Below are 12,467 nucleotides of genomic sequence, written 5' to 3' on the forward strand. Positions count from 1 at the left end.
AATAAGCTACTTATTTCTAGATCTTCAATTGAGTATAAAGCCATTTAACCCAAGAACTGTAATTTATGTATTAAATAAATATGTCTGATGTGAAGTCAAACATGGTTACACATCAAGTGGTTTATTGGTGGAAAAGTCAATTAATGGCATACATTTTATGAATGTATTAATTACATATGTATTTATTTTTAACAAGTCTATTGGGTACATTCATGTATCATAAAACTCACTCAAATGTATAATGCAATAACTTTACACTGTATGCAGCACTGCAACCATCAACCATAAATCAGTTGTAGAATGTTTCATATCCTACATAAGATCCTCGTGCTGTTTCATATTTAATCCCTGTGCTCACCCACAACTACAGGCAACTATCAATCTATTTTGTGTCTCCTAATTTGCATTTTCTCAGCATTTCATGCAAGTGGAATCAAACAGCCTTTTCTTTGCCTGCATCTTTGAAAATATATATTTGTAACAACTGCATTTTGTCTGCCTGCATCTCTGTAGTTGAACAAGGATAAAGAAAACTACCCACTTAATTTGTGACTGTTCCCATCTAATTCATGACCACTAAACTCATGTTGGTTTTTAATGTCTGTACAACTCCACTGAAATATTTTTTGATAAGACCACCAATGATCTTTACGTTGCTGAATGCCAGTTATGTTTTAGTTTTCACTTTTCTTTACCAAATGGCAGCATCTTGTGTAGCTTATCAGAATATCCTCAGAAAATACTTTCTTCATCTGGCTTCATTTCTTCATTTGGCCAGAACACTGTGGACTCCTGGTTTAACTTTTACCATTGTGTTCACTCTCTCAGTTTTGTTTGGCTATTTTTTTCGACTTGTTTGTTTTTTATATTCTTCTTTATCTTTCCAATCTTAGAGTACTCCATGGTACTTTTCTTGAATCTTGTTTTTCCCTAGCTACACTCAATGAACTTATTATTTCATCCTTTCTTGTAGCTTTAATATTGATTACCTCCAAGTTGTATCCCTACTTTATTCCTCTCCAATGGACATCATATTCATGTATCTGACTACTTATTTGATTGTCAAGTGTTTGCTAGAATTCTCATACTTAACATATCAAAAACGTATATCTGATCCTCCCTCAAAATTTATCCTTCCTACAGTAATCTAAGCAAATGGCAATTCTATTCTTCTAGTTTCTCAAAACAAAATCTTGGAGCCATCCTTGATATCTTTTTTTTCTTCTGTTTTCCCTCACAATGGATTATTAATCCCAGTGGATTATTAAATTCCAAGTGTTCAGTCTTCAAAATATACCCATAATTGAACCTCCACCACTGCTAACTGTCTTAGTTCAAGTCACAATCATATCTTGCCTGGATGATTGTAAGAGCCTAACTGCTTTCTCTGCTTCTACTTACTTGCCCTACAGATAATTCTCAACAAGCATTCAATCTGACTCTATTAAAATGTTGGTCTGAAGGGTCCCTGACTAGCTCAGTAAGAAGAGCATGTGACTCTTGATCTTATGAGTTTGAGCCCCACATAGGGTGTAGAGATTACTTAAATAAGTAAAACTTAAAAAAAAATAAAGTATCAATCTGATCATATCATTTATTTGTTCAAAATCTTCTCATCTCTGTGACACCATCTCTTACTACTGTCTCTCATCTTCAATCAGCATTTCATTCCAGTCACATCTTCCCCTAGCTGTTCTTTATATATAGAATGCATATTTTGGCCTCATGATCTTTGGATTTTCTCCTAACTCTGTCTGGAGTAACATATCTATGCAAATCCATGTGGCCTGTTTTTAGGTCTCTACTCAATCTATTCAGTGAGCTTTTCTATGCAGTGAGCTTTTCTATGCTATCTACACTTTGCAACCTATCTACACTTTGCAACCTATCTACACTTTGCAACCAACTTCCTTCACCCAGGCCTTATTTAATAACATACTTAACATCTAACATGCTAGCAGTGTGTGTCCTTTACTGTCATGAAAACCAGTGGTTTTGTCTTTTGTTTACTGCTGTATCCTAATGCCTAGAAGAGGATTTGTCAGTAGGCACTCAGTAAATATATGTTGGATGAAGGTATACACAGGCACACACTGATACAGAGGATTTCAGTCTGTTCCAGTGTTAAGAAAAGCTGAACTTTCTGATATGCTAGTTCTGTCAATTTAAACTGTTATGCCACACTAAAATTACTCTAATTAAAGCATATTATTATATAAATCCAGTATATTTCACATTTATCTTTATTATAGCAATGTTTATATTCCTATTAAGTTCATGACTGACCATTTTTTATTTTTGTTTTTCTTAGCTCATTCTTATCCCAGAACTTTTTGGTTTATACATATAATGAAACTGGATTTTTGCATTCAGAGTCATCATATTTTAAGGTAAGCTTAAAATGGCTTAGATATTTATTATCATATGTTTATTGAAGTGGCCATACCATTATCATTGGGATATGTTTGTTCCATGAGGACAATTTAATACAAATATTTTATTCCATATAATTGACCTGTTATGCGGTTGATTGTTGTACATAAAAATAGTAAGTGAGAGAAATGGAGCTAAGATGGTGGAGGACCACTAAGCTTGTCTCATCCCTTGAACACAGCTAAATAGTTATCAAATCATTCTGAACACAGCAGACCAAAACACACCCAGGATCTAGTTTTTTGTTTCCTGATTTTTGTGTTTGTTCTGTTTGTTTGTATGGTTTTTTTTTTCTTTTTTTTCCTTGTCTTTGCTTTTCTTTTCTGGACAAAATGACAAGATGGAGAAACTCACCCTAAAAGAAAGAACAGAACTCATGGCCAGGGATTTAATCAACACAGATATAAGTAAGATGTCTGAACTAGAATATAAAACCACAATTATGGGGTGCCTGCGTGGCTCAGTTGGTTAAGCATATGACTCGTGGTTTCAGTTCAGGTCATGATCTCACGGTTTGTGAGTTCAAGGCCAACGTTGGGCTCTCCACTCTCAGTGCAGACCCTACTAGGGATTCTCTCTCTCTCTCCCCCTCTCTCTGTCTCTCATGAATTCTCTCTCTCTCTCAGAATAAATAAATAAACTTACATATATAAATAAAACCACGATTATAATAATATTAGCTGTGGTTGAAAAAGCATAGAAGATACCAGAGAATCCTTTTCTGAAGAGATAAAAGAACTAGAATCTAGTCAGGCTGAAATTAAAAAATCTATAACCTACAATCTCAATGGATGCCATGATTGTGAAGGTGGATGAAGCAGAGTAGTGAATCAGTGATATGGAAGATAAAATTATGGAAAATAATGAAGCTGAAAAAAAAGGAATACAAAGGCCAAATATCATGATACAGCAATTAGAGAACTCAGCAACCTTTTAAAGAGGAAGGACATTTTGTATCATAGAAGTTCCAGAAGATGAAGAGAGAGAAAAAGGGGCAGAAGGTTTGTTTATGTGAGCAAATCATAGCTGAAAACTTCCCTTATGTGGGGAAGGACATAGACATCAAAATCCAAGAATAGAAAACTCACATTAAATTCAACAGAAGCTGGGGCACCTGGGTGGCTCAGTTAGTTAAGTGTCCGACTTTGGCTCAGGTCATGATCTCATGGTCTGTGGGTTCAAGCCCCACATCAGGCTCTGTGCAGACAGCTTGGAGCCTGGAGCCTGCTTTGGATTCTGCATCTCCCTCTGTCTCTGCCCCTCCCCTGCTCATGCTCTGTCTCTCTCTATCAAAAATGAATAAATGTTAAAAAAAATTGAAAAAAATTCAACAGAAGCTGACCATCAGCAAGGCATATCATAGTCAAATTCACAAAATACTCAGACAAGTAAAGAATCCTGAAAGCAGCAAGAGAAAAAAGTTCTTAAACTACAAGGGAAGACCAGGTTTACAGCAGATTTATCAACAGAAACTTGGCAGGCCAGAAGGGAGTGGCAGGATATTTTCAATGTGCTAAGTGGGAAAAAAATGCAGCCAAGAATTCTTTATCCAGCAAGGGGGTCATTCAGAATAGAAGTTTCTCAGACAAACAAAAACTAAGAAACTTTGTGACCACCAACCCAGCCCTGCAAGAAATTTTAATGGGGACTGTTTGAGTGGAGAAAAGACAAAACAAAACAAAAAAGACCAAAAGTAATAAAGACGAGAAAGGACAAGAGAACATCACCAGAAACATCAACCCTACAGTTAACACAATGGCACTAAATTCATATCTTTCTATATTTCCTCTAAATGCCAATGGACTAAACGCTCCAATTAAAAAACATAGGGTATCAGAATGGATAAGAAACAAGACCCATCTCTATATGCTGTTTATAAGAGACTCATTTTAGACCTAAAGACACCTCCAGATTGAAAGTAAGAGGATGGAGAACCATCTATCATGTTAATGGTCATCAAAAAGGAGCTGGAGTAGCCATACTTATATCAGACAAAATAGACTTTAAAACAAACACTGTAAGAAGAGATGAAGCAGGACATTATATCATAATTAAGGGATCTGTCCATCAAGAAGATCTAACAATTATAAATACTTATGCCCCCACCTTGAGAGATCCCAAATATAGAAATCAATTATAACAAACATAAAGAAACTCTTTCATAATAATAAAATAATAGTAGGGGGCTTTGACAACCACGCACAGTAATGGGCAGATAATCTAAGTGTATCAACAAGGAAACATTGGCTTTGGAAAACACACAGCACCAGATAGACTTAACAGAAATATTGAGAACATTTCATCCTAAACAGCAGAATACACATTCATTTCAAGTGCACATGGAACATTCTCCAGAATAGATCACATACTGGGTCACAAATCAGCTGTCAATAAGTACAAAATGATCAAGATAATACCATGAATATTTTTAGAACAAAACACTATAAAACTTGAAGTCAACCAGAAGAAAAAATTTGGAAAGCCCTCATATACACAGAAGTCAAAGAATATCCTATTAAAGAGGGAATGGGTTAACTAGAATATTAAAGAGGAAATTAAAAAATACATGGAAGTCGTGAAAATTAAAACACGGCAATCCAAAACCTTTGGGGTAAGCAAAGCAGTCATGAGAAGAAAGTATATTGCAATTCAGACCTGTCTCAAGAAGCAAGAAAGGTCCCAAATACACAACCTAATCTTATACCTGAAGGAGCTAGAAAAGGAGCAGCAAATAAAGCCTAAAGCCAGCAGAAGAAGGGAAATAATAAAGCAGAAATAAATGGTATAGAAACAAATGAACAAAATACCCAGGGAACAATAAAACTAGGAGCTGTTTTTTTAAAGAATAAACAAGATTGATAACCCCCTAGCCAGCCTTATCAAAAATAAAAGAGAAGGACCCAAATAGATAAAATTATGAGTTAAAGAGGAGTGATTACAAGCAACACCACAGAAATACAATTATAAGAGAATACTGTGAAAAATTATATGCCAACAAACTGGGAAATCTGGAAGAAATGGACAAATTCCTAGAAACTCACAAAATACCAGAACTGAAACAGGAAGAAATAGAAAATTTGAACACATAACCTGCAAAGAAATTGAATCAGTTATCAAAAATCTCACAACAAACAAGAGTCCTGGACCAGACAGCTTCCTAGGAGAATTTGAACAGACATTTAAAGGAGAGTTAATACCTATTCTTCTGAACCAGTTCCAAAATAAATAGAAATGGAAGGAAAACTTCCAAAGTTATTCTATGAGGTCAGCATTACCTTGATTCCAAAATCAGACAAAGACCCCACTAAAAAGGAGAATTATAAGCCAATATCCCTGATGAACCTGGATGAAAAACTTTTCAACAAGATACTAGCGGATCAAATCTAACAGTACTTTAAAAGAATTATTCACCATGATCATGTAGGGCTTATTCCTAGGCTGCAGAGGTGGTACAGGTTTGCAAATCAATCAATGGGATACATCACGTTAATAAAAGAAAGGATAAGAACGATATGATCCTCTCAATAGATGCAGAAAAACATTTGACAAAATACAGCATCCATTGTAGATAAAACCCCTCAACAACGGAAGTATGGGTGGAGCACTCCTCAATCATAAAGGCCATATGCAAAAGACCCACAGCTAATATCACCTTGAATGAGGAAAAACAGGGATCTTTTCTTCTACAGTCAGGATCAAGACAGGGATGTCCAGTCTCACCACTGTTATTTGAGATATTACTGGAATTCTTTGCCTCAGCACTCAGACAACAAAAATAAATAAAAGTCATCCAAATTGGCAAGGAAGAAGTCAAACTTTTACTAATTGTAGATGACATCATACTCTATGTAGAAAACCTGAAAGATTTCAAAAAAATTGTTAGAACTAATACATTAATTCAGCAAAGTCACAGGATATAAAATCAACCTGCAGTAATGTGTTGCATTTCCATACACCAATAATGAAGCAGCAGAAATAGAAATCAAGGAATTGATCCCATATACAATTGCACAAAAAATAATAATATACCTCGGAATAAACCAAAGAGGTAAAAAGTCCTGCACTCTGAAAACTATACAACAATTATGAAAGGTATTGGGCGTATTGAAGAGGACAAACAAAAAATGGAAAAGTATTCCATGCTCATAGATTGGAAGAACAAACATTGTTAAAATGCCTATACTACCCAAATCAATCTACATGTAATGTAATCCCTATCGAAATACCATCTGCATTCTTTGCAGAGCTAAAACCAACAATCCTAAAATTTGTATGGAAACAGAAAAGGCCCCAAATATCCAACGCAATTCTGAAAAACAAACTGGAGGAATCACAATTCTGGCATCAAGCTATATTACAAAGCTATATTCATCCAGACAGTATGGTGCTGCCACAAAAAAACAGACATGTAGATCAATGGAACAGAATTAAAAACTCAGAAATGGACCCACAACTATATGGTCAACTCATCTTTGACAAAGCAGGAGAGAATATCCAATGGAAAAAAAGCAGTCTCTTCAACAAATGCTGTTGGGAAAACTGGATGACAACATGCAAAAGAAAGAAACTGGACCACTTTTTTACACCATACAAAAAAATAAATTCAAAATGGATGAAAGACCTAAATGTGAGACAGGAAACCATCAAAATCCTAGAAGATAATACCACCGCAGCAACCTCTTTGACCTTGGCTATAGCAACTTCTAACTAGTCACATCACCAAAGGCAAGGGAAACAAAAGCAAATATGAACTATTGTGACTTCATCAAGATAAAAAAAACGTCTCCACAGCAAAGGAAACAATCAAAAAAACTAAAAGGCAGCCTACAGAATGGAGAAAGATATTCAAAATATTCAAAATATTAAAAAATGACATATCTGATAAAGGCTTACTATCCAAAATCTATAAAGAACTTATCAAACTCAATACCCAAAATCAAACAACCCAGTAAAGAAATGGACAGAAGACAGGAATAGACACTTTTCCAAAGAAGGCATGGCTAACAGATACATGAAAAGATGCTCAACATCACTCATCATCAGGGAAATACAAAGCAAAACCACAATGAGATGCTACCTCACACCTGTCAGAATGGCTAAAAAACCCCAGATGTTGACAAGGTTATGGAGAAAGGGAAACCCTCTTGCACTGTTTGTGGAAATGAAAACTGGTGTAGCCACTCTGTAGAACAGTACAGTGGTTCCTCAAAAAACTAAAAGTAGAACTACTCAATGATTTAGCAATTGTGCTATCAGGTGTTTACCCAAAGGATATAAAAATACAGATTCTAAGGGGTACATGCATCCCAATGGCTATAGCAACATTATGAACAATAGCCAAGCTATGGAAAGAGCCCAAATGTCCATCAATTGATTAATGGATAAAAAAAGATGGTCTCTCTATATAATGGAGTACTACTCAACCATCTAAAAGAATGAAATCTTGTCATTTGCAACAAGTGGATGGAGCTAGAATGTATTATGCTGAGCAAAATATATCAATCAGAGAAGGACAAATACCATATGATTTTATTCATATGTGGAATTTAAGAAACAAAACAGACGAGCTCATGGGAAGGAGAGGGAAGAGAAGAGAGAGAAATAAATAGTAGACTATTAACAATAGAGAACAAACTGAGGGTTGATGGAGAGAGGTGGGTGGGAGATGGGCTAGATGGATGAGTATTAAAAAGAGCACTTGTGAACACTGGGTATTCATGTATGTAAGTGATAAATCACTGGATTCTAATCCAATGTTGCACTGTCTATTAACTAACTAAAATTTAAATTAAAAAAATGGCATGTGATGGGGCGCCTGGGTGGCTCAGTCAGTTAAGCTTCTGACTTCAGCTCAGGGCATGATCTCACAGTTCGTGAATTTGAGCCCGGCGTCTGGCTCTGTGCTGACAGCTCAGAGCCTGGAGCCTTCTTTGAATTCTGTGTCTCCCTTTCTCTGTGTCCCTCCCTGGCTCATACTCTGTCTCTCTTTCTCTCAAAAATAAATAAACATTAGAAAAAATTTTTAAATGGTATGTGAGAGAGATAAACTCAGGCTGAGAGTACTCATTGGCACATTGATGGTACAGAATAAACAGGACTGTCAGAAACCTTTTTTCCTTGAAACTCTGCATTAATAAATCTATCTATATATAAATCTTATTTTAATTATTTTGACATTTTTAATCTTCTGTAATGTTTGCAAATACATTTTTTAATTTTTTTTATTTAAAAAATTTTTTTTTAACATTTATTTATTTTGGGGGCAGAGAGAGACAGAGCATGAACGGGGGAAGGGCAGAGAGAGGGGGAGACACAGAATCGGAAACAGGCTCCAGGCTTTGAGCCATCAGCCCAGAGCCTGACGCGGGGCTCAAACTCACAGACCGCGAGATCGTGGCCTGAGCTGAAGTCAGACGCTTAACCGACTGCGCCACCCAGGTGCCCCGCAAATACATTTTTAATCATAAATAATTTATTTGTTTACCCTTCTATATTGTTTTTTCAGATACATTGCCATTACCAAGGATATATTGCAAATTTTCCAAATTCACTTGCAACACTCAGCATCTGTTCTGGACTCAGGTATAGCATCTTTGACATGGAAAACTAGTGGCTAGCAGACATAAATCTGGGAAGGTTTAAGAGGATCCACATTCTGAAAGTTTCCTTTATGATGGCCTCACTTTTTAATATTAATATTAGTAGTTGGACTTTATTTAGTGCCTGTTCAAATGAAATCACACCAGGGAATTCTGACTGCAGGTATTATTTTAAGACACTGTGCAGAAGGGGATAGTTTCTGTAAAAGAAACTTTAGAAATAAATAATATTGTTGCAATGTTAATTGTCTCAAATAGTTATAGGAAATGATATTAACTTGTCATTTAACTAGCTGCATATTGTATTTTTTCAGTTTAGGTGTACTGAGTATCAGGCATAAAACAATTAATTAAGAAGGTACCTCAGAGGTAAAAGGCAGGAATAAGTGATTTTCATCAGTGTTAGTGGCAGGAGAAAGGTATTATCAGAGGAAGACTGGTCCAGAGCAAAGAAAAAAAGACTCTCCCTAACTTCCTTTTGTTTTTGTTTTCCTGGTGTCTAGAACTTACTCATGTCATCTCAGAAAAATTGGCATCCATTTAATGTGGCTTTTCATAGATACCCCCTCTTTAGAGGTACACTCTGTATACCTGCTTTCCCTTATTTTAATCTCTGGAAGAAAATGACCTTTATTCCTATGGAATTCTCAACAAGTGTCTTGATTTTCAACAAATACTTGGCCTTATTTAATAAATCTTGAATGAATATGACTACTATACAGGTAATACAAAATACTTTTAAATATATGTTGTTATTTAATATATGAGCAAAACTAAGGTAGATGTGGTATCTCAGTTACCAATAGTAGACTGAAAAAATAGGAAAATAAAGTGTGTTTATAATGTGTTCCTTAGTATATTTCAAGCTGGAATTTCTATTGATTTCTTTTCTATATTTTCCATGCCTTTGCTGACATGGTCTATTTAGCGAGACATCCTAATACTTCCCTTTAGTTGTTTAGACATGGTTTCTTTTAGCGCTTTGAAATTATATAAATACCTAATTTAAAGTATTGAAATTTAACTTAGATTTAAAGTACTTTTCACATTTTAGATTATAGCTTTGTAGGGTTTTTATGTCATTGATTTCTAAATATTCAGGGGATTCCTTCAGTTTGAAAACATCAGCTATGGAATTGAGCCATTGGAATCTTCAGCAAGATTTGAGCACATAATTTATCAAGTGAAAAATGATAATCAAGATATATCATGGCTAGCAGAAAATTACAGCAATATTTGGCAGAAAGACCAATCCTATAAAGATAATTTAAGCTCACAGGTAATGTGCTAATTCAGATGTTAGGACATACTATGAAACTACTTGTGTAGAATTTTGTTCATTGCGAAAAGGAGCTACTTTTCTGTGAAGTAGAAATATCAAATTTTATATCTCCTTTCTACATATTATAATAAGACATCCTTATTCTATCTAAAATATATGACAATTACACAACAATGTATTTCAAGCTTATACTGTATTATGTAACATTTCTTATTTTCTATTTTTATTCAAGCAAAAATGCATATTATTGAGTAAAAGTTAGAAATAAAGGAAGAATGAAGTCACTATATAAATAAAGTCAATAAAATAAAGTCAAGTTACCACTACCTTGGTAAAATTACTCTTTTATTTTTATATATAGTTTTACATACTACTTGAACATATCTTTCTAAAATAGATAATCATTTGTATACTTTAAGCTCTTAATTTACCTATAGGTTGCATGTAGTGTTGTTTGACAGGTGTTTTTCTTTCATCATTTTGAATGTTTTTTATTTCATTGTCTTATGGCCTCCATGATTGCTGATGAAAAATTAGGTGTTATTAATCTTATTGAGGATTCCTTGTACACGATGGGCCCCTTCTCTGTTGTTTCTTTCAAGTTTCTCTCTTTATCTTTTGTTTATTGCACTTTTCTTATGATGAGTATTTCTTTTTGAATTTATCTGAGTAGTTGTTTTTGAGTTTATCTAAATTGGAGTTCACTAAGCTTTTTTGTGTAAACTAATGTTTTTCCCCTAATTTGGGAAATTTGGGGCCATTAGTCCTTTGGATATTCTTTTGCACTTTTATCTACCTCCTCACCTTCTGATACTCCCATTATGTATATGTTGGTCTGCTTGACAGTACCTCATAGGTCTATTAGATTTTGTTTATTGTGGTCCATTCATGTTTCTTTCTCTTCCTCAGATTGTATAATCTCAATAGATCTGTCTTCAAGTTCCACAATTCTTTCCTCTCTGCTCATGTCTGATGTGAAGCCTCTCTAATGGATATTTTGTTTCAATTATTGTATTTTTCAATACCAGATTTCCTATTTGTTTTTTAAAATAACTTTATGCCTTTATTGATATACCATATTTAGTCAGACATTATTAAAGTATTCTCCTTCAGTATTTATACATAACTTAATACCTAAAGTGTTTCTCTAGTAAGTCCAACATCTAATCTTCCTCAAAGACAGTTTTTATTGTTGACCTTTTGACTGTATATGGGTCATACTCTAGGTCTTTTTCACGTCTCAATTTTTTGAAAACTGAAACTAGTCATTCCAAGTAATATAATGTGATAACTCTGGAAATCACATCCCCCTCCATCAAATATTGTTGCTGGTATTCATTGTAGTTGTTTGCTTTGTGAATTTTTTAACTGGTTTTCTAAAGTCTGTATTATGTGTTGTGAGTAGCCACTGAAGTTTCTATTCTGTTATCTTATTGGTGGGTTAATGATCACACAGAGTTCTTTAAATGCTTGAAAACAATAAGTCTCCCAGTTTTTGCTGAGAGTCTCTCTGTGCATGTTGGAACATGTCTTTGTCACTTGGCCAGGCAGTTACAACTGTGCCTTTCATTTCACTTTATCCTTGCACAGAGTCTCAAGATCTCCCAGAAGTGAGAGTTTAGGGTCTTTTCAGGTCTTTCCTAAGTATGTATACAGCCTTGGGCATGTATACACATGTGTGTAGTCTGCTAAATTCCCAGAAATTTGTCATAGCTTTTAAAGCTGCTTGTGGGTATCTTATTCTCCAGCTTTTCCTTTATTGGTCTACTGTTTGCCCCATGGTCATTCACTGTCCCAGACAACTATAAAGTTAAAAAAATGCTTGTAATTGTTTAAAACAAACCCCTTTGAAAAAAGAGCTTTTCAGACTGTGTAAAATGTAATTTAGTTCAATACAGACAAACTTGAAATAGGTCTTCTAGGAACAAAATAGGTCAGGTGGTGACATTTCTTTGGAAATGAGATTTTGAAGATGTTCCAGCCATATTCTGCATTTTCTGGAGGTTGCCACTCTGCTGGTATTTACTGCAAATGTTGCTATTAGATTTCAATTAATGGGAGAAAAGACTAGGGCAAATTCAAATCCTCCATATATCACTGTTTTTACCCAGATCAGTTATTTTTATTGAACAAACACTCCCCAGAAGGCTGCA

General features: G+C 34.8%; 1 protein-coding gene across 1 annotated transcript in view; it reads left to right on the forward strand.

Moving 5' to 3' along the window:
* ADAM18 (ADAM metallopeptidase domain 18) overlaps positions 1 to 12,467 on the forward strand; it is a 164,963-nt gene that overhangs the window by 19,131 nt on the left and 133,365 nt on the right. Inside the window, exons 4-6 of the mRNA XM_043563577.1 lie at positions 2,312 to 2,390; positions 8,939 to 9,015; positions 10,134 to 10,311. Coding sequence (XP_043419512.1) covers positions 2,312 to 2,390; positions 8,939 to 9,015; positions 10,134 to 10,311 — 334 coding nt within the window. The remainder of the gene's footprint in view (positions 1 to 2,311; positions 2,391 to 8,938; positions 9,016 to 10,133; positions 10,312 to 12,467) is intronic.

Source organism: Prionailurus bengalensis, chromosome B1, assembly GCF_016509475.1.
Source record: "Prionailurus bengalensis isolate Pbe53 chromosome B1, Fcat_Pben_1.1_paternal_pri, whole genome shotgun sequence".
In the NCBI taxonomy this organism is placed as follows: Eukaryota; Metazoa; Chordata; class Mammalia; order Carnivora; family Felidae; genus Prionailurus; species Prionailurus bengalensis.